We start from the raw sequence: 25,952 nt of genomic DNA, 5'->3' as shown, positions 1-25,952 counted from the left end.
ATGAAGGCACTGTGCTAAATGCTTTACGTATATTATCTCACTTAATCCTTAAGAAAACCCTCTGAGGTGAGTACTGTTGTTATCCACATTCACAGATGAGAAGACCGTGACTTAGGGAAGTCATGTGTCCAGTTGCCACATGGCAAGGAGCTGAAACTGGGATAGAGCCCAAGCAGGCTGACATCAGAGCCCCTACATTTAATCACTGAGTAGTCACAACAGACCCAAGTCAATAAATAACTTCGAAAATTTTTATTTGTTAAATAAACACACTGTGTACTGCCATGTAATATTGCTCAAACTTGGAAAGCATATAAAATTTTTGGTAGATGGCAGCAAAAACACTGAATTTTTTTGTTCAAGTCCGTTTTACAAGTGTTTGTGGACTGCTGACTACTGGGGCACATTCTGTGCTGGGCCTGAGCTGTTGAAGGGGATTTAGATGTAGTTTCTGCCCACGGTCTAGTGGGGCTAATGACATACAACTGGGGAGAGGTGGCCAAGTTTGGGAACATGAGGCTAATTTGAGCCATATGAATAATACTTTGTTAAATTTTTAAAAAACCTTTTTGAACGTTTGATTTTATTTCACTTTATTAAAGAAGAAATCACATGGTAGATTATTCGGAAGAGCCCATTGTAATCTAATTTATAATATATGTTCTCATTTATGGTTCACCTTTTTTCACTTCTAATGATGGAATTGTGGTTATTGCCTTACTGTGTACATATAATCTTCATGTTAAATATTTCCTAAGAATAATTTAACTGCCTTCATTGTTCAGATCAAGTCATTAACTTGGCAGGTTCACTTACCATCTGTAAGGAAACAGCAGATAAAATTTTGTCCAAACCCTCAGTTATGTTCAAAATATCTTTAAAGTACTTACAAAAAATTTGGCCCTTTGAAAATGGCTTGCTTAGAGGAAGCTTTTGTGAGCAAAGTCAAGTAAATTGCGGTAGTCAAAGAGATATTTAAAATTCTTTAGAATTTAATGAAATAGTTGATACTGTTAATATGAGGGAGGATCTTCAAAGTAGTTTTTAAAGAAGCCAAAAAAGATAAAATGGATCATGACTGATGAAGAGTTATTATAGAACTGAAACTAAAGACACGGTTTCTTTTCTTCTCGACCTTACTTCTACCCCACCTTTACCCCATTTTGAGCACTAGGAAGGAGAAAGCTCTGCTTCCACACCTTAAAAGGCTGAGGTAGCAATTATAGGAAATTACTCCTAGGGTGGAGAAGAACAGACATCAGGTAAAAGTGAATCCGGGCTTTGGTGAGACCAAGAAGCTCATTAAAAGCCTTCTGTGCAAGAATTATTACATATTCAAATAAGGTTAATGAGGCAGTTAGCACAATTCATCTATTTTTTTTGCTTCCTTCTCCCTGCCCCCCAGCCCCATCTGTAAGTGTAATACCAAGGAAATCCTGACCTGAATACGTTGTTGAAAAATGTCTCCGGTGCCAGAGGAAATTCTACTGAAAGCCTCGGTCATGCTGTTGGAGTTTGATTTATCTGGAACAAAGAACTTTAAACCTCCTGAAATACATGATTGGGATGTTAACTATTATAATGTATAAAATAGAACAAAAAATAACATGTTAGGTCTCTTCCAACAGCCTTTCTTGTGGAAGAGGATTAATTGTGGGGAAGGAGCTGTGCTTGACTTGCTTTGCATGGCACCCTACCAGCCACATGGTAAGTAAGCAGCAGAGGTGACTGGTTTTGGCTGTTTTGTTCACAGCTGTAATGTCAAGGTCTAAACCTTCATCTGGTACAGGATTAAAAACTCAGTAAATATTTATTAAATAGTCTTGTAATTAAGGTAATTCCTAGGCAGTCTAGGGTAATGGCTATCTGTCATTGCTATATATTTACATTTACACTTATATTCTGAAAACATTGCTTTCCAAGATAATTCAACAAAGCTTAACTTTCAGTTTTTAAGTCAGCAACACTCATTTTTATTGATTATAAGGAATAGAAGATAAAATTATTCCATGCCTCATTTGGGACAACAAAAAGTATATGTATCTTACAATATGGTATGTGTCTTTGTCATGGAAGTTAGTGTGTTTAATCTTAAACATATTTTTAGCTGTGTTGATTATACATGCTCAGACTGGTTTAACAAAGAAATGATAAAATTATATTTTCATTGGTTGTATATAATTGGCACCTTCTAAGGAAAACATTTAAAAGTCAGCAAAATTTGGGGCTCCTGGGTGGCTCGGTTGGGTGTCCAACTCTTGATTTTGGCTAAGGTCATGATCTCAGGGTTTTGAAATCATCCACTGGGTGTGGAGTCTCCTTGGGATTCTCGCTTCCTCTCCCTCTATTCCTCCCCCACCCCCTCTCTCCCTCTCAAATAAATAAATTAATTAATTAATTAAAATTAAAATTAAAAAATCCATAAAATTTTGTCATATTTCAACAATGATTTTTGTGTTGTTTTCCTTAACTGTTTCTATTTTTTTTTCACTTAAGCCACACATTCTAATGACATAATCTGAGCTTCATGGTTGTGCTTTGAATATTCAAGTTAAAAGGAAATGCTCTAAAATATACATTTTTGGAAATATATTTACCTGTACGACGTGATAATTCCTCCAGATTTTCGACCACAGACGAACCCAGGGCAATGGAATGAATGGTTGAACCACTGCTGAGCACGGTGAGTAAGCAGTTGCCCATATGCTCATCATCTCCACTAGTCACTAATATCATCACAGAGCCATAGGCTTTTCCATTCAGTTTTTCAACCACCTGAACATAGAGTATCAGTCATTTGGAAGGAAATATAATTCAAATTGTCTTATTGAACAGAAGAATTCACTCATTCCAGATTCCCCACCCGTGAGGCATATGCCTCTTTGAGGTCCTCTGTGGCTCACTGCTCTCCATGCCCGTCCCCATTCTGTCCTCAACTCACTTCATCACAGGACTTATCACCCTACATGTCATTGCTGGTTTGCTTGTACAGAGGGACTCTTCCTGTTCGAATCCTCACATGCCCCTGGTTTAGAATAGGGTCCATGATAGAGGATATGGGGGCAAATTCTTACGTGTTATCACTGCCTTTGACATCCAGTGAATGACCAATAAGAGGACTTAGAGCAGTGGTTCTCAACCCTGACTACACATTAGAATTAGGTAGGTCTAGAATGACTATACACAGAAGCCAAACATGCTGATATTGGCTGGAAAACCGAAGGGTAAAAATGGCCACAGTTGGGACAGTGTTAGAAATTGTCCAGATGATGCTGAAGTCCCCCAGCCATTGTATGTATTATTTATTTACTCATTCCTTCAACAAGCATTTATTGACCAACTATTATGTAACATGCACTTTGCTAGGCACATGGGGTTTAATGGTAAATAAGATATGGTTCCTGACCTGAAAAATAATCCATCACTACTCTCTTATAGTTGAGGCTGTTAGGACCACACTGTACAGATAACCCCAAATCAGAATCTGTTATCAGAACTGATAACCCCAAAACAGATAACCACAGAATGAAGGAAAGGAAAGTGATGGTGATTTGAGGTTTGGGGTGCTCTTCTGTACCTCAAATCCTTTCTTAAGGCCTGAGCAAATGCTGGTTTCTGCTTCCGCTGACACAGTCATAGGCAGATGTGAAACCAACAGCTTTCGGTCATCATCACTGTTAATTTGGTGTAGCTGGGCTCTGATCTCCCCTTTGCTGTTGAAACTGACAATGCCCATAAAGGTATGAATTTCAACAATCTGCATCAAGTAAAATTCTGCTGCTTGTTGCAGTTGAAGGAGTCTGTCAGCCTATGTTCCAAAGAGGAAAAAAAAAAAGAAAAAGAAAAAGAGTAACATTTGGTTGGTAGACAGAAGTATGACTAAGCAACTCAATCAGCAAATATTTCTGCAAATCATTTAGCAATGTCAGATTGTAATTTTTTGAGCTCTAAAGAGTGATGCAATGCTAGAATCTGGTTTGATTAATTGCAAAAAAGAAATGCTTTTCAAGGAGAGGGGAGTGGTTTTGAACCCTGCCCCCCAAAAGCTGTTCATATTTACCACTCTCTAAGAACACATATTCCCACTATTTCTATCCAACTCAGAATTCAAGATCTATGAAACCAGTTAAAACTAGATTTGTAACTGCTTATTTTTTTTTTTAAAGATTTTATTTATTTATATGACAGAGAGAGAGAGACAGCCAGTGAGAGAGGGAACACAAGCAGGGGGAGTGGGAGAAGCAGGCTCCCAGTGGAGGAGCCTGATGTGGGGCTCGATCCCAGGATTGGGATCACGCCCTGAGCTGAAGGCAGACGCTTAATGACTGAGCCACCCAGGCGCCCCTGTAATTGCTTCTTTTAAAATCCAGTCTGGGTAAGAGGTAACACTGCAAAGAGATTTGGTAATAGAGAGAAGTAGCAGTTAGGGGTATGTATGCTGGCACTATCCTCTGTTATCATGGTCATCTTTGGTTGGGTACTTCATCTGTAAATGATAATATCTGTAATAATAATATTTTTCTTACTTATTAAAATAGAATTGCTGTGAGGATCAACTGATATACATATGTGACCATTCAGTTATACTTTGAAGTGTTAACTAGTTATAAAGTAATATTAGTGACCAGGTTTGGCCTGGTGATGTTACTGATTTTCATTCACTAGGATCACTTGTTTTGAAGGCTGAGCTTCAGTGACCACCTGCTGAGTGATGACTGTAATCTCTATCTCCAACCCAGACATCTCCCTTAATATCTAGATCTATGTTTCACATTGCTTAGGAAACATCACCAATTTAACGTCCCACAGGTATCTCAAACTCGACACACTTTGAATTCATTGCCTCCCTTCCCAAATACTGTTTCTCTTACAATATTGGGAAGTAAGTTGGTAGAGTGGATGAAGCAAGGACTTTGAATCCCACCTTCAACTTTTGCTAATTATGTGACCATAGAGAAATTACTCATCTTTTTAAACTTCAGTTTTCTCATCTGCAAAAGGGATATATAGTCAGCACTCAGTAACTAGCAGCTATTGATAACCATGTCAAGTCATCATTCTCTTTTAAAGTTAACTAATTTTTTTAAAATTTTAGAAATTTTAATTCACCATTCTTAATCATGATCTCCACTCCCACTAGTTAAGCCAAAAGCCTGGAGCTGTCTTTCGTTACCCCTCTGTTATCAGCCCCCATATCCTTGAACAGGTCCTATTAGCTCAATGTCTTAAATTTCTTTCAAATTTATATCATCACTCCATCTTATCTACTATTTCCTTATACACACCCAATATTAGTTATAGCCACACCAACGGATGTACTTCCCCCAGGCAAATTTTTCTAATTTTGCCCGTTAGCCACTGCACAAATTCGTCCCTTCCCTGGAATTCCTCCCTTCTCCTCCTTCGCCTCATCCAACAGTGCAAATACCTCCTCATCCTTCAAGATTCAACTCCAAGTTCATCCTCTCAATGAAGTCTTCTTCAATCACGTTCTTCTATGGCTGGCTCATCAATGTTCCCACAGCAACTCACCTCTGTGGAGCCTTGTCACACTGTATTGTATTTATTCACATGTGCATGTTGTGTGTCTATCATTAGATTGTGAGCATTTTTTAAAGACTTATTTATTTATTTGAGAGGCAGGGGCTGGGGAGGAGCAGAGGGAAAGAATCTCAAGCAGACTCCCCGCTGAGCATGGAGCCTGTTGCGGGGCTCCATCTGATGACCCCGAGATCATGACGTAAGCCAAATTCAAGAGTCAGACACTTAACCGACTAAGCTACCCAGGTGCTCCAGACTGTGAGCATTTTGAAGCAGAGACTATGTTCTGTCAACTCTGCATCCCCCAAGCCAACACAGTACAGGCACCTAATGAACAAATGCCCATGACGGTTCAAGGACAATATTGGCAAGAAAAGGGAAGGAAGTTTGTTTTGCTGTGAGTGTTACTTTAGGCTTATTTCTCTTCTACTTCCTTTAGGTCTTCTCTCAAGTGAAACTATCCCTTTAACTCTATTTTTCCTCAATAGAGGCAGCTAGCCAATATAAATTATCCTGAGACCATATTTTAGAAGATCATGCCCTAGTCAGCTGCAGGTAGGCAAGATTACAAAATTATCCAGATGCTGAACATATTAGTGATGCTCCTAATATTTCAGAGACAAGCCAAAAAAGGCAAATTTTCCAGGACTACCGATTCAGAGAATACAAGAGGATAAGCTCTTCCTTAGGACAAGTACTATCATAAAATAATAACTACCACTTATGAACCAAAAAGCTTCATATTCATTTCCTCATTTATTTCCCCCCAACAACTTTATGAAGTAGATGGTTGTATGCTGGTAAATGTATTCTAAAAACTGGCTTTCTGAGCGCTGGGTGCCTCAGTCAGTTAAGCTTCTGCCTTCAGCTTAGGTCATGATCCCAGGATTCTGGGATAGAGTCCTGCATTGGGCTCCTTGCTCAGCGGGGAGCCTGCTTCTCTCTCTGCCCCTCCCCACTCATGCTCTCTCTCTCTCAAATAAATAAAATCTTAAAAAAAAAAATAAAATAAAATAAACAACTGGCTTCCTGGCAAATGAAAGAGAGAAGAGAGAGAGGGAGATACCTTGATTTGTTGCAATTGACAATTTCTGTGGGGTAAATACTCCCACCATGGCTGATTTCAAACTGTCCCTGTGATGTCACTGAAAGCAGAGTTGGGGACGTGATGTGTAGTAGTAGACCCATACAGGTACAATAGACCAGAAATAATCTTAAGAGCATAGATCAGAGATCAGCAGACGTTTTCAAAAAAGGGCCAGAAAGTTAAGTATTTTAGGCTTGGTGGGCCATATGTTCTCTGTTGCAACTGCTCAGCTCTGCTGTTTCAGCACTAAAGTGGCCATAGGTAAGATGTAAATAAATGTGTGTTGCTGTGTTCCAATACAACTTTACTGATGGACACTGAAATTTAAATTTCATATAATTTTCGCATGTCATGAAATATTATTATTTTATGATTTTTTTCCTAAGCCATTCAAAGAGAAAATCCATTTTTAGCTTCTGGGCTATGCAAAAACAGGTGGTGGGCCATATTTGACCCATGAACTGTTATTTACTGACGCTGGTTATAGATAATATTAAAAAATAGTAGGAAAAAATTAGTAAGTAATGAGTTTTAAGCATTTATTATGTTTGTTTTAATATATTTTATTTAAGTCTAAATCTACATAGTTTAATTTTTAATAATGGCTGTATTTAACTACTGGCTTGCAGATTTCCTAAAAATTTAACAATTGACTCCAATGAGCTAGTATAAGTCGGTTCTGTCACAACACTAAAAGCAGGTATTATAATCCCTATTTTACAGATGAGAAAACAGTTCAGGAAGGTTATTTTGCTTCTGGTTAAAGGCAGTAAGTGAAGAAGCCAGGGTTTAAAGCATGTCTGCCTGGAGAGACTAAGCCTTTAACCACTATCTGAGAGTTCTGAGGCTTCCAGGAGTGGGTTTCTGGAAGGCTATGAGCTGCCTGGATGACAGAGGTATGGTTTTCTATCCACGGTGACATGGAAAATACATATGCAATGGATATGCACACTCTTTGCAAACTCACTGTCTCTTACCTCAGGAAGGGATGTGTACCAGTGAGTGAAATATGGCCAGACTAGAGATTCTCTTACATGTCAGAATTTTGAAAAAGGATCTTGGTTGGAAAAAAGTTGCAATTAGTAGCAAAAAAACAGGGCTTGGGATTATCTGTGGGTTTCATTTATCTGCCTTATCTCAATTCCTGGCCTACATTCTAAATTTGTTCCTCCTGTCCCCAAGAAAAGACGAAATGCATGAATATTCCAAACCTTTGGCCTCTCCACCCCTGCCCTTAACCTCTGAAAATGAAAAGAATTAAAAACTAATAGAAAAAAAATGATGAATGGTTTATAGCCATTTTGGTTCAAAACATTACCTCTGCCATCTTACTGGACACGTCCAGGACTAAACACACCACTTTGTCACCAGCCTGAATAAGGGAGAACACGGGAGGAGGCGGAAGCTCAGTCCCATTTATGGGAAAGCTATGATTAAAGTCAGCAGAGTCTGTGATTACATCCCATGCACTTCTGAGGCTGCACATTTGGTTCTGTAGGTTTGGAGCTTCTTGGTTATGGGTACTTGCATTACAGAATTCAACCACCTAGAAAAAGAACAAAGTCTCTCAGAGAGTAAAGGCACTCCTCCCATATTAGACATACTTCTCCTTCTCAAGCAACTAAAGGTGAAAGGGCATGGTAAGCTGAAACATGAGATATCAGAAGTGCTATAGCAGCCCTTTATTACTTCAGGAATGACAATGAGTTTACAAATATACCTTCACACCCTTTGCTTGAAACATTGGCACCCTTGCGGTACTTACGATCAATCGAAATTATAGTCTATTTGTACTTGGATAACAGAGAGCAGACCGTTTATATATATCTTAGTCTTAAGAAAACAAAACAATCTCCCACCTTTTTTAGTATGGTCGTGTGTTAAAGAAAACACTCTATAAGATGTTATCTTGGTCAGCCTGTTCCTTGGAATTATATTTAATGACCCACCTGCACTTTTATTTATTGATCAGTCAGCATAAATCGATCTAGTTCAAATATTGATCTCGGTAAGAATAGGATAAGGAAAAAAAACAACTTAAACCTACTTCCTGATCTTTCTCTCCATTTGGAAATAGAGATATAATTCTTTTAATAATACTAAACATACGTCACCACTTTTTAAAGTATGGTTTGCATTGCAAAGTAATAAGTTACCGCCTGTTCCCAGTGGCTATATTCCTACAGAGTAGATACTTCCTGCTAACAGAGTCATGGGAACTTAGAGCTAGAAGAAACCTTTCCAGTCCCATCCCTAATTTCATAGAAGGGGAAACCAAAGCACCAGAAGGTTCATAGTTGCTCAAGGACATGGTTTTCTCAGTAGCATGGGGAGACAGGAATATGACCCATTTTTGTTGTCGTTATTTGTTGGTTTTTAACTCTTCTCTTTTGTGGCTATGGTTAGAGGACTGTGAAATTTTTTTGACTGGATATTAATGGTTAGGTCTTTCGAAGGATCACACAATGTGGAAAAATACATGGAATTAAGTTGGCTTCCAATATTAAAGCTATAAATTAAAAACATAATGGATCAGATGAGAAATATGAAAAATCACTTTAAAGTTACATAATGACTTGTAGCCTTGACTAAACCAGACTGAAGAAAAAAAGTTATTTAAAGAAAAGAATGTGTCAATCTAAGGGACATTGGTCAGCCGTGGAAACAGAAAACTTCTCAGGGGCATGTGCCCATGGGCTCCCAGCACCGTGGAGGGGAGATGACACACAGACATAAGTTTCAGGTCTTTGTGAAAATGGCTGGATTGATCAGGTCATGCGGCTGATGCCAGGAAGCCTCTCTGTCACTGGTCTCCCTCCTTTCTGATTCCATTCCCTCAAAGCAGGCTTCTGGTGAGAATTTGGCTATTTCATCCTGCTTCCTTTAGAGAAAAAATGAACTGGCTAGAGGATGCAAGTATTGGATTCCCATGACAGAGTACTATTTTTAAATACTAATGTGAAAAACAGTGTTCTAGATCCCTTAACTAGTCTCTTGCCAATGCAGAATACTGACAAGGTTAAGTTTCTGACCCTGCAAAGCTAAGGGTTAGTTGACTTCTCTTGGTAACACCTGGTTCTTCTTTTTAAATTTCTATACTATGCAAAACAAGGGAAAGAGAATTAGGAACCACAATTAAAATAAGAGTGGTTTGCTGGTCCTTCTTCTCCTTCTTCTTCTGGTAGAGATGCTAGGGAATGGTTTGCTACTTCAAATGAGAGAAATATAATCATGTGTTATATCACTCTTAATAACGCAGTACTTTTTCCTCAATACCACCAGATGAGCGGTTAATTTTGAAGTCTCCAGAGCTTCCTTGTTAAATCACCTTCCCCAGAAAGCAAATAATCACTTCTCTAAAGAATTTTTTTTTTTTTGTGATCATCTTTGGGACCTCAATGTTTTTTGTTTTATCTGTGAAATAAAAACTAGATGAACTCTAAGGTCCCCAAGCTCTAAAACATAGTGAATCGTAATTGTCTTTTTGTTTAAATACTTCGGACATATCAGTCCATCTTGGGAAGAGATGGCATGTTGTAGGAGTTTGTCATTCCAAGGCCATACTTACAGAAGATAAACTTTGCATGAACATTATTGATGCAGTTGCATTTTGGGTGCTATTGTATATAAACATACATCCTTCCTTGAAAAGTTTACTAATAATACAGTTTTCTTGGGGGCAGGGGCCTTTTTCACATACAAAAATGCCCGTGATGTCAGATGAACACCTAAAAATAGAAAGAGAAATTGGGTCTATTTCAGAAATACTTATGTTTCTTCTTCATTGGCTCATATAATAATTTGTTCCAAGGCTTGTAGCTTGCTAGGTACACATAAAACATTTAAAAAACTACTCTGTTAAGAAAGTTCATTAATTTAGACATACAGTCCACTTTATTTTAAAGCATTTGATCTGGATGAGGAATCCTCTGTTGCCAAGGGTTTTACTAACTAAACAAGGTTGAGGGAAAAGATACCAGGAAATCAACATGAACTTTTGGAGTCCCAAGAAGGAACACGAATGATATGCTGAATCATGGCTTCTTTGAGCTCATTGCCATTAGACAACAGAGCATAAGAGAATGGAGATGTAAAGATGACATTTAAACAGATTCTTTCCTAAGTAAGTCATCTCAAATACTACAGATGGGAGTGAAGAATAATACGACCTTTAGAAGAAAAATATTTTCCAACTGATGATCAATTAATAATTGGTCAATGTCTTCCAAAATTAAGCTGAGGGTACATTTTGACTCTAATTCCTGGAAACTATTCAATAGATATATATAGATCTGCCTGCATACATGAAATGACACATATGTAGCATTATGACCTATAGTATTATTGTTAATAACAAAAAATTGGTAACAACCCACTTGTCCAACAATAGGAGACTGGTTGAAAATGAGTGAGATGGTACATCCACACAGTGGGACGACACTAAGCAATTATTTTTAAGAAAAAAAGAATGAAGAAAAATATATATTCATATTTATTTGGGTTTGCCTGAAGAAATACTAAAAAATAATCAAGAAACTAATAAAAATGTTTACCTAGAGGGGATGAGAAGGAACAGGATAAAGACAATGGCGAGAACAAGATATCTTAGAATATAACTTTTTACATTGTTTTCATATTTGAACCATGTAAATACCAACTTTTAAAAAATGAAATAAAATTTCAAAGTTTAAAAAATGAAAGGATCTCTTCCCTGTCAATTAGGTTTTAGCTGCCATTATCAACTCGATTTTAGAGTCAAAAAAAAAAAACAATGAATTTTAAACATGAACAAAGTACCGACCTTGTTACTTTAATTTGATTTTGCCCATTTATGTAGAAAGGCTTCTCATCGTTGTATTCATCAAACACACCCCAACGGAGATGGGCCCATTCATGGACAAATAGTCTACCTGTGGAAGAGAGAGCTTTAGTTTTGTGTTCCTGAAATCTCAGGAGTGGGCTTTGCTAACTGGTGAAGATGTAATACCACTTGACTATATATACTCACTACAAAGGGTTGAAGTGTAATTCTCTCCCACTTTTCTTTTCCTCACCTTCCATTCCCATCTCCTGCTTTACCCTGTACCATCATGAAAGAGGCACTCTGAAAATATATTTAGTCCTGTAAATGCAGACCAGTGATTTACTTGGTGCATACCTATTTGAAACTAGTGATGAGTCCCACATTCCCTCACTTCCCCGGAAGTGAAGCTGCCTAACATACTTCCTTTTAGCTTCTTACAGGCCTACCATTCAGGACTGGGGGAAGGGAAAGAAGCTCATCTAAGTAAGGTGGACTGAATGCTTACGTTCCACCCCCCACCCAAATTCATATGTTGAAATCCTAATGCCTCATGTGATGGTATTAAGAAGTAGGGCCTTTGAGAAGTGATTAGGTCACAAATGTGGAGCCCTCATGAATGGGATTAATGTCCTTATTAAGAGACCCCAGAGAGCTCCCTCCTCTTCCCACCATGTAAGGACGCAGTGAAGAGATAGTTGTCCACGTACCAGGAAGCGGGTACTAGACACCAAATCTGCCAGTGACTAAATCTTGGACTTCCCAGCCTCCAGAACCATGAGAAATAAGTTTCTGTGGTGTATAAGGCACTCAGCCTGTGGTATTCTGTTATAGCATCCCAAACAGACTAAGATACCAAACAAGCAAATAAAGATTTCCTCTTCTTTAGTCTGTATTATCCAAGCATACCTACTATTTTCTTGTAAGTAATCCTCTCTAGAGCAATGATTGAAACCCTGGGGCCAGGGAAGGATGAAGGAGTAAAAAAAGATCATAAACCTCCTCTCCAGCTTGGATGGTCAGTTCTCCTTTATTTTATCTCTGATTCTCCATGTTTATATTTGTCTCCAACTCTTGGCTCCTGGAGACCCCCATCCTCAGCATGAAATCCTTTATATCTTTATCTCTACTTCTCTAAATCTTGCATTTCCTTCAGTGGTCCAATCAAAACTACTTCCCAGGAGAAGCTTTCTGGACTAACTCCCCTCACAAAGTGCATTTTTTCTTTTTTCTGAATTCCTTTAAGTTCTGGGAACCCAGGAAGTGTTTGCAGAGCTGACTGAGGGTGAAGCATGTTGTGCAAGTTTTGCACCATGGGACAAGGGAAGGCAGGAGAACTAAGTGGAAAGTATTAAGGGGAAGTTTGTGCCTACTCAGGGAATTTAGAAGTGCAATGAAATGCGTGCCCTCCTTAATACCCATCACCAGGCTAGCCTATCCCCCCACTACTCCCCTCCCCTCTAAAAAACTCAGTTTGTTTCCCAGAGTCCATAGTCTCTCGTGGTTCATTTCATGGAACACTACATCAAAAACTAATGATGTACTGTATGGTGACTAACATATCCTAATACAAAAAAAATAATTAAAAATAAATAGAAGAAGTGCTGGTGAAGTCATCATCTATTTGTGCAGAGGTTATCAGGATCTGAGAGTTACTGGGGAAAAGATGTTTTTATAAAAAATGTTTTATAAAGTGTGTTTTATACAGTGTGTTGCCCCAGTTCCTGCTAGCCATACAGAGGATAATAATATCTTGTTAGATTTAAATGGGAGTAAAGTGAAAACATCATTTGAAAGGCACTACTGTTTGTTAAAAACAGAAACAAAAAATTAAGCATGGGATAGTTAGCCCGGACTTCTTCATCTGTTCTCTGGACGGTTTTTCCCTCAGATCTCATCCACTAAACGCCAGTCTCCAAACCTATGAGCCTGACTTGTCTCCCAAACTGCAGCCATCCACATGCACCACAGGCTGAACCTTTCTGCCAGGACAATCTGCTGATCCCCTCAATCAACTTGTCGAGATCCAAACTTGTGGATTTCCCCCTTAAACTGTCCCTTCTACTTCTGACATAAACCAGGTTTATGTTCCTTAATGCTGCCACACACCCCTCTCTCCTTGCCTTTCACTTTGTAGCAGTCAGACCTCTATTTCTCTTTCCTTTCCCTCTGGAATATCTCCCATCACGTAGAGTATTAGGATTAAATAAGATAACATTTGAAAAACATACAGCACAGCACCCAGCACATAGAAAATTCTCATTGTTCTTAATATTTCCTGTCCTCACTTCACTCCCCCTATTCTTATTCAAGCCTTATTGTCTCCTACCTGGAATTTTAGTTATTCTCCTGATGTTCACTTTCCCTCTCCTTAATTTGAGGGAGCCAGATTATCATCATTAAACTGCCAGATTCATCTTCCGAAAACACTTTTATGTTGATTTCATTCCTGTGCTCATAAACCTTCAGTGGCGACTTGCTAACTTGGTCAGTCGAGGCTCCCCATCACCTACCCCTACATGCATTTCAGCCTTTTCTTCCACTGCTTCCCTGCTCACAGTCTCTCTGCACCACCAGTGGGGCTACTGCTCCTGTCTCTCAAACGTGCTCTGCATTCTTCTGCTGCCATTGTTTATTCTACTCTGCCCTGTCCTCTCTCATCTTTCCATTTATCAACATGATACTAATCTTGAAGAGCCTCTCCTTTGTGAAGGCTTTTCTGAGCACCCTTAGTGCAAAATGTTCTCTCCTTTCTCCGAATTCTCACCATCTGGGCCACTACACTGGTGTCCGACTTTTTCCGCTCACTTTATCTGTTATCTTTTCATGGGCACATAGCCTGTCTCTCCCATTCCAGATGGTAAGTCCTGAGCAGGTTTCAGGTTCTTTGAGTTGCTTTTCAGCACCAAGCACAGAATATTGTAAATAGTACTGCCCGATGTCTATTTCTGGATTGGTCACACTTACCTCGTGGTCCATAGCCAGCTGTTAAGTCATCATTTTGGAGAAAGTTAGATGTGAAATGAATATATTTTCCCTCTTTTCCACACCCTCTGTATTGTAGTGTGTATGGGTCATCTCCATGTGCCCCATACCAGTCAGTCACTATGACGTTTGCCTAAAGGAAAAGAAATGCTTTATAATACTCTATATCCCAACTGTGATGTGGGTGACATAAACATATGCATTTGTTAAACACTGAACTGTACTCTTATGACCTGTGCATTTTACTGTATGAATTGTGTTCCAATTTAACAACAGATTTTTAAGAAGATATGTCTTATAAATAGAGTTTAAAATGCAGGCACAGCTAAATATCAATAAAATTATTTGGCACTTTTAAAAGCTTAACAACTTTCCATGTAGTTTTATTATTTCCATTTGATGTTCCCATTTTTCAGATTAAAATTTTGTCAAAAGCCAACACTGTAAAATTGTGACGTTATAAAACCCTACAAAATATAACAAAAATATTTGACTAAATGTTGAGTGATGAATGTCATTCAGACTGTTCTGTAAAGTGTCACAGCCTGTTGTGAACAGCTTTCTTTAGGTTACTTCACCAGTACAGGACAATAAGATGTGTTTGTTTTAAGCCTTCTCCTTTCATTCCCAGTATCAATTAGATCAGCAAAACAATCATTGGAATGAACTTGTATTTCATCTTGTACCCTGACCATTTCAATTATTATTGCTAAAACACAGTAGTTTAAGCCCAAAACCAAAGAAAATATCTATTCAAGTAACCATCTAGAGATTACAATTTTATATACAACATTGTTTCTTTTATTTGTAGGAAGAAGCATAACATGTTGTCTCAAGACTTGCCCTTAGAAGTATGTTGTGAACTTTTTTTAAACAAAGCTGATTCTAGAACTATAGATCTAATATGATCCTGTAAATATATGTCACCCAATCACTATCTGTACCATAAGTGTACTGTTTTATGTGTATATGCAGCTAGCAGAAGGAGCAGGAGCAGACGCATTGAGCACTTACCTCAGGACTTCAGCAATGGAGTAGATTCCAGATCAAAACCACAGCTCCAACAGAAGGGCTGGGACATAGGATACAGTTACCCTATTCCTGGCTGTCTAGGGGTGCCGAGGTGACTTAGTCCACTAAACATCTGACTCGATTTCGGCTCAGGTCATGATCTCAGGGTCTGAGAGTGAGTCCCCACATGGAGACCCCAGTCAACCCCAGTCAAGCCCTACGTCCTGGGCTTAGTGGGGAGTCCGCTTGAGAGTCTCTCTCTCCCTTACCCTCTGCCCTTCCTTGCAAGGCTCGCTTTCTCTCTCTCTCTCTCTCTCTCTCCCCTTCTCTCTCAAATAAATAATAAATAAATCTTAAAAAACCAAAACACTGGCTCTCTTCCCATTTTATCTCGTTCCTCTCTCTCCTAGCTCCGTGGCCAAGCACTGCCAAATGCATTCATCTGGCCATACATCGAATGTTTGAAGAGCCTCTTTAACTTCTTCAGGACACTGGGGTGCTACCTAGATTGCTGTTCCATTCAATTACTGAGAGAGTGACTTCAAGGGAGAGCTAAGAATTAAAACGATCTTAGGAAATTTCATACCAAATGACACAATGAGGAATAGGGTAACTCTATCCTATGTCCCAGCCCTTCTGTCGGAGCTGTGGTTACTGATCTAGAATCTACTCCATTGCTGAAGTCCTGAGGTAAGTGCTCAATGCGTCTGCTCCTGCCCCTTCTGCTAGCTGCCCGGGTTCTTGTTCCCAGTAACTCCAAACAGTCATTTGCCAAATGTATTTAACATTTGTTTATAGCATGCAGACATAATCATGGATGCTTAACTATGATCTGCAGCTTATGAGAGTCCTTCGAAGGTTCAGTTCTTTTTGGTTGGAAAATAAAAAGTAGCCACTTCTCTCCTTCCCCCTTTCTGCCTTCCTTCTTATCCCATACTCTTCAAAAACTGTGTCCTGGACTTGGACACATGTGAAATTCTGCTAACTTAACACTCTGGCGGGAGAAGTCAGTCATATTTTATAGATTATGTTTCTGTCTGGGCATGCATGTCTACTGCCCCTGACAGGATGGGAAAAGTAGGTTGTCATAATTAGAATTGTTCCCTACACAGCTCATACTTAGTAGGATAAAACCGGCTTTTGGACCTTAAGGAAACATTTCAAAAAGTACCCTATAAGTTACAAAGTAAAGAGGCTTTCTGAGAGGCTCCTCGGGTAATGGCATCTTGCTTATTTTTTGTTCTATAATTTGTACTCATTTATTCTATTTCCTTGTATCTTGTGAATAACAATCTTCCCAATATTAGTTGTATGTTAACATCAAAGACTTGTTTTTGCTTAAGTTCTCACTTTTAAAGTTTGAACGGAGTATATATTGGTTGGTTTTTCCAGAGTTAATCTCATATAAGAAAATCCTGAATTCTTACCTTTTCATATAATTCTTGTTTTACTTTGCTGTAATTATTAGCTCTCCATGTTGCAGGTATTAAAATCTTTGTATTTCTGAAAAACACTCTTCTCTTCGTAGCATTGAATAGGTAAAAAGAAGCTTCAGTTATCATTTCCTATAACCAAATAAAAGAAAAGCTTATCTTGGCAATTGTAAATCTTTTATGTTTTGGTTTTCTAATTATACTTGAGTAAGTAGAAGTAAAGAATAATGAAAATATTTTAAAGGAGCCCAATTCTTTTAGAGATGGCCTTAGACTTTGGGAAAACTTAGGAGCAAAATAAACCTCAAATGGTTAACTGAAAGAGATTTTAGGATACTAACAGTGAGTCTGGGCTTGCCTATGTAATTTTTCCCAGTTTCGTGAAAGACTTTTAAGCTTTACCAGACAAATCCCTTTCATGTCACTCGCGTGGGCATGTTCAAGACCACACCTTATGATGATACTGATTTCTCTAAAGCAATACCAACAGGAGGCTCTTAAGTAATGGAGCTATGATCCTCCTTCACCAAGTTAAGGTGAAAATAATCAATTACTTTACAGAACATTCAGGTGAAAAGAATTTTGCTCTTCGGCACTTCATCAAGACTCTCTTCCTGTCTGAGAATTCTCAGCCTCAGGATAGAATCCAACAACTTGATTTTAATAAGCACAATCATGCTTATTCATCAGTCATACATCTGGTCTTTGTTACCACAATGGGTTATTTTTTTAAATTGCTACCCCAAAAACAGTCATGTTAGGAAAGCAAAAAAAGCTAAAGTGGTAGTAACCAACAATAATAAATCAAAGGAGGGCTAGCTCAACACTCTGAGCCAAGACTGTGCATAATTAAGTGAACAAACTGGCTTGGCCATGATTATAATTTTTGGTGCTTAAAAGAAATGCTGATCTCTTTACAATTCAAATACAGGTGAAGTTGTTAGCTCTTTAAAGAAGGCTACAATCCTGTTCTAATGGGATAATGGTATTGATTTCACACTTGTCACTTACCTTAATGTTTGGGATGAGGTTCTGATTTTCGGGTACCTGAGGATTGATTGCAATGAGTAGTCCATCATACCCATTGTCTTGAAGCTGCACTCCAGCTCCCAGGAATAGGAGTTCTGGAATTAGGGCCACCAGGAGAGTCACAAACTTCAGGCTGCCAAGGGGACCCACATTGTCCCTATGGGTCATGTTGTAGAGAAGCCTCCAGTTCACTCACACTGGTCCTACTGGATACATTGCACCAGGCTGTCAATGGGGAAGCTGATACTTTCTTCCTGAACTTGGAAAGTCTTAGACCTTGTGGTGAAGGAGGTGCCTTTTTTGCAAAAACTGGGTGGATCTCTCTGAGACCTGCCTCTACATGTCCTTTTCCTCTAGGCAACACCACACTTGCCTGTTCTGTGGCTGAGCTTCCTTTTGAATCATGGTTGGGCAAGAAATGACTCCTTATTCAGTAAATCTTCTCAGAAGGAAGAGGGAAATAAGACAAAAGGAGCTTGAAAGAGGGAGGCCTGGCTGGCTGGGCTGAAAATCGGAGAATCTGGATTATTCAATCCACTTTCAGCAGAAACACAGAAATCTGTCATGACTCTTCTCTCCTCATCCTTGACAACCTTCTCCTTCAGTCAGCACAGCAACTTTTCTACTGCACTCAAGTCATTTTTTGTTTGTTGTAAGATTCCTTTGTCTGCTTCTTTAGAATATTTGGAAATCCATCCCACAGCCCGGTCCCTGGGGCCCCTGGGTCAGGTCGTCTGGGCAAGCTCTCAGCTGATGGCGGAGGGGAAGGTATCAGATGTCCCCCAGGAAGGGCCAAGTGCCAGGAACTTGGATGCCCGTGGAGACCACAGAGGCCTTTCCCTCTGCCCTTGCTGCCTTTTCTCCCGGGACCAGGGGAAAGAATAAATTTCTCTTTTAGCAACTCTCTCCTGAGGGCAAGACTGTGCCTTAGTCTACCTTCCATTTTTCAAGGACCTATCACAGGGTCTGGTACATAGTAGGCATCACAAATATTTTACGAGTGATTAACAGTACCTGATAACTACTGAATGTTTTAGAGTTTACAAATGACCCCATATAAATGTCAATTCTCTGATGCAGGCATAATTCTTAGTTCTATTTTTCAATGAAGACACTGAGTCTCAGAAAGATTGAAAATTAGCCAACGGGGAAGGAACTATTATTGTGTGATGAGTTTTATCATGCTTATTTTATGGGTGACAAAACTAAGACTCAGAAAATCCAAGCAACTTGTTCAAGGTTGTGCGAGCATTGTCATAGTGCTAGAATGAGACCCACTGGCTCCCAATTCTGTTGTTTTTCACGATATCACATTGTCTCGCATTCTCAGGGAGCTGGAAATAAAGTGAGCTTTACTATTAATATAGAGCTGCAACATTGAGGGACAGTGATGGAAATTTTTCTCTTGCTGTCCCTCTGCTTGGAACCTCTTCTCTGACTGCTTTTCACTTGCTTTTCCTTCAAATTCCAGTTCTGGCCTGGAAGGCTGAGCTGAGCTTCCTGACTAGGTCAAATTCCCTCTTTCATGCTTTCATAGCACCTGATGCCTCTCCTACGAAGTGTGATCATGGTTACGGAATCAAATTCATTTTGTGTAACTGGTTGTCTGCTGCCCGTGAAGGGCATATGAGAGGAGGGGCCCTACCCTGTCTTTATCACTACCTCCTTAGCGCTTTGCTCAGGAAACCCTCAACAAACACTTGTTGGATGAATGAATGAAGGAATGGAATCAGAAGGAAATAAAAGCTAGATTACAGTAGCACCCTGGATTATAATGTGATTATGTTCCCCCAACTTTATTTTTTTTTTAAGATTTTATTTATTTATTTGAGAGAGAGAGGGAAGGAGTGTGTGTGAGAGAGAGCACAAGCCGGGGTGGAGCAGAAGAGGGAGAAGTAGACTCCCAGCTGAGCAGGGAGCCCGATGCTGTGGGGGCTCAATCCCGGAGCCAAAGGCAGACGCTTAACCAACTGAGTCACCCAGGTGTCCCTGCTTCCCCCAACTTTAAAAGTATCTTTTCTAGAAGGTATCTCTTCTGTTCTAAAGCAGTTTTCTCCTTGCTCCGTCTTGTCAGAAGGCCCTGGGGTATTGGTGCTCCCCCTGGCGTGTGGGAGAATGGAATGTCTCTGGTAACCACAGGCGCTCACTTGGCAGCTCAGAGGTCAGCTTAGCTATCTTGTTTTTCCGGGCTGATTCCCAGCCATTGGGGTTTTTTCCCCTTGCTCTCACTGTGCGACAGTGGAAGCCCAGAGGTGTGGTGACGCTGAAGGCTCCGCCTGTAACTGTGATTCATTGAGCAAAACAATTAACTTTATTTTCGACTTTTCTTGGCAGTTTATTTTCTTATGCCAGTCCCTTGTGCTTTTAAGAAAGACATTATTGGCATCAGTAAAACTATATGCTCAAAAATGAAACCCATAAGCCATACTGAGAGTAGTTTTCCACCAACAATCCGAGAAGAGTTTCTTCTTGCCACCATGCACACTCCTGTGAGTTGTTCTCTGGCTGAGGGGCTGTGGAGGGCTGGCTTCCAGCCCTCTCGCCTCTCGTTCTTAACAATAGTTACAGTGGCTCCCGTAGCGTGTGGAGCGGGATGTTGGCTACGGACTGCGTGCAGCTTTATAAAGAGCAGCACGGTCAGGTCCAGTTTCACCTGAACAAGTATACTCAGGTTTGCTCCTCCTAGGCTGAGGGTCCGGATGTGACATCCATTCTTGTCTACCTGCTTTTTGCATCCTTGGTTTTAGAATCCAGTCCCCAGGCTGACCACTCGACTGGCATCCATCTTCATCATCTGTCCCTATAGGATTCTGGTCACGGACCCATTCTCTGACCATGTCTGGGGTGTCACATTCACTCCTGAGAGCCTTTTCTCCCACTTCTGTTTTGCTCTCAGCAACTAGTTGGGGCCAGGCCAGCTAAAGATCTCTTTTTACTGCCTTCTGCTCTGACCCAGCTGACCCTACAGGAGACAAGAGTAAAAAGCTCTTAAAAACTGACTTGGCTAAGTGACTTAAAAGTCATTCCTGAGAGGGAGTGTCCACTTCTGATAAAGTGTGACTTTGTCAACAAAAAAGCCCACAATTTATCCTTTCATTCAAAAAATATTCACTGCTCATGTCTATAGATTTTATATCTGAAAAATGAAATATACCTAAAGTGAAGAACTGGAATACAATGTTCAAGCATCTATTTNTATCACATTGTCTCGCATTCTCAGGGAGCTGGAAATAAAGTGAGCTTTACTATTAATATAGAGCTGCAACATTGAGGGACAGTGATGGAAATTTTTCTCTTGCTGTCCCTCTGCTTGGAACCTCTTCTCTGACTGCTTTTCACTTGCTTTTCCTTCAAATTCCAGTTCTGGCCTGGAAGGCTGAGCTGAGCTTCCTGACTAGGTCAAATTCCCTCTTTCATGCTTTCATAGCACCTGATGCCTCTCCTACGAAGTGTGATCATGGTTACGGAATCAAATTCATTTTGTGTAACTGGTTGTCTGCTGCCCGTGAAGGGCATATGAGAGGAGGGGCCCTACCCTGTCTTTATCACTACCTCCTTAGCGCCTTGCTCAGGAAACCCTCAACAAACACTTGTTGGATGAATGAATGAAGGAATGGAATCAGAAGGAAATAAAAGCTAGATTACAGTAGCACCCTGGATTATAATGTGATTATGTTCCCCCAACTTTATTTTTTTTTTAAGATTTTATTTATTTATTTGAGAGAGAGAGGGAAGGAGTGTGTGTGAGAGAGAGCACAAGCCGGGGTGGAGCAGAAGAGGGAGAAGTAGACTCCCAGCTGAGCAGGGAGCCCGATGCTGTGGGGGCTCAATCCTGGAGCCAAAGGCAGACGCTTAACCAACTGAGTCACCCAGGTGTCCCTGCTTCCCCCAACTTTAAAAGTATCTTTTCTAGAAGGTATCTCTTCTGTTCTGAAGCAGTTTTCTCCTTGCTCCGTCTTGTCAGAAGGCCCTGGGGTATTGGTGCTCCCCCTGGCGTGTGGGAGAATGGAATGTCTCTGGTAACCACAGGCGCTCACTTGACAGCTCAGAGGTCAGCTTAGCTATCTTGTTTTTCCGGGCTGATTCCCAGCCATTGGGGTTTTTTCCCCTTGCTCTCACTGTGCGACAGTGGAAGCCCAGAGGTGTGGTGACGCTGAAGGCTCCGCCTGTAACTGTGATTCATTGAGCAAAACAATTAACTTTATTTTCGACTTTTCTTGGCAGTTTATTTTCTTATGCCAGTCCCTTGTGCTTTTAAGAAAGACATTATTGGCATCAGTAAAACTATATGCTCAAAAATGAAACCCATAAGCCATACTGAGAGTAGTTTTCCACCAACAATCCGAGAAGAGTTTCTTCTTGCCACCATGCACACTCCTGTGAGTTGTTCTCTGGCTGAGGGGCTGTGGAGGGCTGGCTTCCAGCCCTCTCGCCTCTCGTTCTTAACAATAGTTACAGTGGCTCCCGTAGCGTGTGGAGCGGGATGTTGGCTACGGACTGCGTGCAGCTTTATAAAGAGCAGCACGGTCCGGTCCAGTTTCACCTGAACAAGTACACTCAGGTTTGCTCCTCCTAGGCTGAGGGTCCGGATGTGACATCCATTCTTGTCTACCTGCTTTTTGCATCCTTGGTTTTAGAATCCAGTCCCCAGGCTGACCACTCGACTGGCATCCATCTTCATCATCTGTCCCTATAGGATTCTGGTCACGGACCCATTCTCTGACCATGTCTGGGGTGTCACATTCACTCCTGAGAGCCTTTTCTCCCACTTCTGTTTTGCTCTCAGCAACTAGTTGGGGCCAGGCCAGCTAAAGATCTCTTTTTACTGCCTTCTGCTCTGACCCAGCTGACCCTACAGGAGACAAGAGTAAAAAGCTCTTAAAAACTGACTTGGCTAAGTGACTTAAAAGTCATTCCTGAGAGGGAGTGTCCACTTCTGATAAAGTGTGACTTTGTCAACAAAAAAGCCCACAATTTATCCTTTCATTCAAAAAATATTCACTGCTCATGTCTATAGATTTTATATCTGAAAAATGAAATATACCTAAAGTGANACTCGACTGGCATCCATCTTCATCATCTGTCCCTATAGGATTCTGGTCACGGACCCATTCTCTGACCATGTCTGGGGTGTCACATTCACTCCTGAGAGCCTTTTCTCCCACTTCTGTTTTGCTCTCAGCAACTAGTTGGGGCCAGGCCAGCTAAAGATCTCTTTTTACTGCCTTCTGCTCTGACCCAGCTGACCCTACAGGAGACAAGAGTAAAAAGCTCTTAAAAACTGACTTGGCTAAGTGACTTAAAATTCATTCCTGAGAGGGAGTGTCCACTTCTGATAAAGTGTGACTTTGTCAACAAAAAAGCCCACAATTTATCCTTTCATTCAAAAAATATTCACTGCTCATGTCTATAGATTTTATATCTGAAAAATGAAATATACCTAAAGTGAAGAAAAACTGGAATACAATGTTCAAGCATCTATTTCAAGTTGTAGAAATTCTAGGAATCTGCTCTGCTTTTATCTGCTTTCAAGAAAATAAGAGTTATTCCATTTCCGTAACTGAAGACTGTAAAGCACATCTTTGTTCATTGTCTAAATTTGCAGTTCTTCCTGGCCCCGGAAGACCTCTCTGTTTTCATGGAGTCTGCAGGCAGAGACCCACAAAGTGAGTAAAACACGCAGTTGGTGTCAGAGAAGTCAGGAGATCTGACATCTTGAAGAGTCCAACGAAGTTTTGAATTATTTCTTCTCAGGCTTTTGTTTGGCTCTTTAGCAATCCCGTTTAGAACAGGAAAGTTCACCATGCGGCGGGGCTACAAAGCTTTTTTTTTTTTTAAGATTTTTATTTATTTATTTGAGAGAGAGAGAGACAGAGTGAGAGAAAGCATGGGAGAAAAGAGGGTCAGAGGGAGAAGCAGACTCCCCACAGAGCTGGGAGCCTGATGTGGGGCTCAATCCCAGGACTCCAGGATCACGAACCTGAGCCGAAGGCAGTCGCTTATCCAGCTGAGCCACCCAGGCACCCAGGGCTACAAAGCTTTGGACTATTTTAGTTTTGCAATATTTATGAAATAAATCAAAATGGAGGTGAGACAAATTGTAAAGAGTAAGAATTTGAATAAAACACAGTTTACCAAGGACTCGGATAGCACATTTCATGCCTCCTATTTATATTTTCTTCAATCTTATATTCATTTCCGAAGCAAAGGAGTGCAGTGGATGGTCCAGACAGAGTCCGGGAAGTCATCTGTGTTCTGTTGAGTCACCACCATGTCAGAGTGTGACGCTCTTACACTTCCAGTTGTTTTAATTCTCTCTATGCAGTCTTTCACCCCCAGACTTTCACTATTAAGCCTCCTCCCCATCCTCACTGTGCCAAGAACTCTGCAGATGACTTTGTGCGTGAAGAAAAAAAAAAACCCTCTAAAATTTGCCAAAATGAATGGAAAACAAGAACTACTTTTAATGATAACCTAATTAAGAACATGGGAGAAAGGGTATAGAATATTGCTCATTTGCAAAACAGGCATAAAATTGTGTTCTATAAAATACTCTTATATCTATTATGTACCAGATAGTATATAGCATCAGGTGGATGTAAGATATTATCACTATTATTATCTTCCAGGGAAGGACAAGAAGAGAAAGCAGACATGTAGTGGAAATTTTTTAAAGAGATGAAAAATAACCAGGGAGACTCAGAGAACAATAAATGAAAGTAGAAGCACAAAGACTTCATAGTTCTTCCCTAGTCTCCCATTCTGTTTTCTTTCTGCCCTGATTCTGTTCATCTGTGAAGTTCTAAGGCTCTGCCAGATTTCCTTGCTGCCCCCAGTGCCAGCAAGGGGCAGCAGGTCTTTCAGTTTTCCTTCCTCTCCTTGTGCTATTTCTAATACTCCATTTCACCCCGCCAGCCCTGCAAAGAACACGAGCAACTCTAACCCCTTGAAAGGTCTGGCATTAGGGGGATTAGGGCTCCCCCTTCTGTTCTCAGGCGGCAGGTACCTGGGGCTCTCAATCTCCAGACAAAACTCTCAGCAAGCCCAATCGCCCTGTACAGACCTCCCTCCCAGAGCACACCAAAAGCTATTTAGAGTAGTGCTTTTCAAACTTAATGTATCTAAGAATCACCTGTTCAAATTTGATTCTGACTCTGTAGGTCAAGGTGAGGCCAACAGTCTGCATGTGTACCAAGCTCCCAGATGATACTGAGGGTGCTGGTCCTTGGACCACACTTGGAGCGGACTCCTGGGGAATATCCAGGGATTTACTTTGTGATTACGGATCTTACATGGCAAAGAGACAGTCTATGTAGTCTTTACAGATATTTTTTACCTTCTTATGGGAAAGGCCTCTGCTTTCCTCAGATCTCAGAAGAAAAGCATTGCATTACTTATACATTTTTATGGTGACACCGTTGTTTAAATATTCTTTTAAAGAAACAGCTACAGAGTTCAGAGTTAAAATTTAGAAACCAACAGCACAGGTATGTGGGTTTTAGAGTCCTGAAAGTCACAATCACCTTTCTATGATTAGAGCCCCTGCCTTAAATTTAATCTATTTTCTTATTGATCATTATGTGAGCCATGATAAGATTATTTTTATGATCTCCAAAATGTAGACTCAAACAAGTAATTGCTAAGGATAGACCTTATTTAAGCAGGGGATCGCTTCCTTAACTTTTAATTCTCTTTTTTTCAATCAGTTATTCATTCAAAAATAAAATTGTGTCAAATACACCTCAGTAATGCTGTTAAAAACATAAAATCATGTTTCTACTAGATGCCCAGCACCATTCTAAGTGCTGGAGATGTGTGAACAAAATGGAGTTTACATTCTGTCCTAATGGAGTTTATATTTGACAAAAGGGAGAGAGACAGCAGGCAAACATAATGGGGTATCTAGTGAAAGTGTCATGGAAAATAAGAAATCAGGTAAAGGGGAGGAAACAGTAAGAGGGTGGAAGTTGGTGTCTGTTATTTTGTATCAGGTAGTGGGGGAGGGCCCCACAGGTAAGATTATCAGGAGTGGGGAAGGAAACAGGCAAACATATGAGAGAGAAAT

General features: G+C 40.2%; 2 protein-coding genes across 3 annotated transcripts in view; one reads left to right on the top strand and one right to left on the bottom strand.

Moving 5' to 3' along the window:
• CLCA2 (chloride channel accessory 2) overlaps positions 1–18,180 on the bottom strand; it is a 38,290-nt gene extending 20,110 nt beyond the window's left edge. Inside the window, exons 1-9 of the mRNA XM_002919387.4 lie at positions 17,870–18,180; positions 16,853–16,990; positions 14,397–14,547; positions 11,430–11,538; positions 10,197–10,356; positions 7,947–8,174; positions 3,578–3,808; positions 2,598–2,775; positions 1,442–1,548 (exon numbers count right to left, since the gene is read on the bottom strand). Coding sequence (XP_002919433.2) covers positions 1,442–1,548; positions 2,598–2,775; positions 3,578–3,808; positions 7,947–8,174; positions 10,197–10,356; positions 11,430–11,538; positions 14,397–14,547; positions 16,853–16,990; positions 17,870–18,055 — 1,488 coding nt within the window. The 5' untranslated portion in view covers positions 18,056–18,180. The remainder of the gene's footprint in view (positions 1–1,441; positions 1,549–2,597; positions 2,776–3,577; positions 3,809–7,946; positions 8,175–10,196; positions 10,357–11,429; positions 11,539–14,396; positions 14,548–16,852; positions 16,991–17,869) is intronic.
• Positions 1–25,952, top strand: part of ODF2L (outer dense fiber of sperm tails 2 like) — a 312,052-nt gene that overhangs the window by 236,046 nt on the left and 50,054 nt on the right. For both annotated transcript variants that reach the window (XM_034653817.1, XM_034653816.1), the window contains 2 exons: positions 1,629–1,707; positions 2,497–2,683. In XM_034653817.1, the coding sequence (XP_034509708.1) occupies positions 2,660–2,683 (24 nt within the window). In that variant the 5' untranslated portion in view covers positions 1,629–1,707; positions 2,497–2,659. The remainder of the gene's footprint in view (positions 1–1,628; positions 1,708–2,496; positions 2,684–25,952) is intronic.

Source organism: Ailuropoda melanoleuca, chromosome 2 (genome assembly GCF_002007445.2).
Source record: "Ailuropoda melanoleuca isolate Jingjing chromosome 2, ASM200744v2, whole genome shotgun sequence".
NCBI classification, from domain to species: Eukaryota; Metazoa; Chordata; class Mammalia; order Carnivora; family Ursidae; genus Ailuropoda; species Ailuropoda melanoleuca.
The sequence above is the reverse complement of the archived record's forward strand: the minus strand, read 5'-3'. Positions and strand labels throughout refer to the sequence as shown.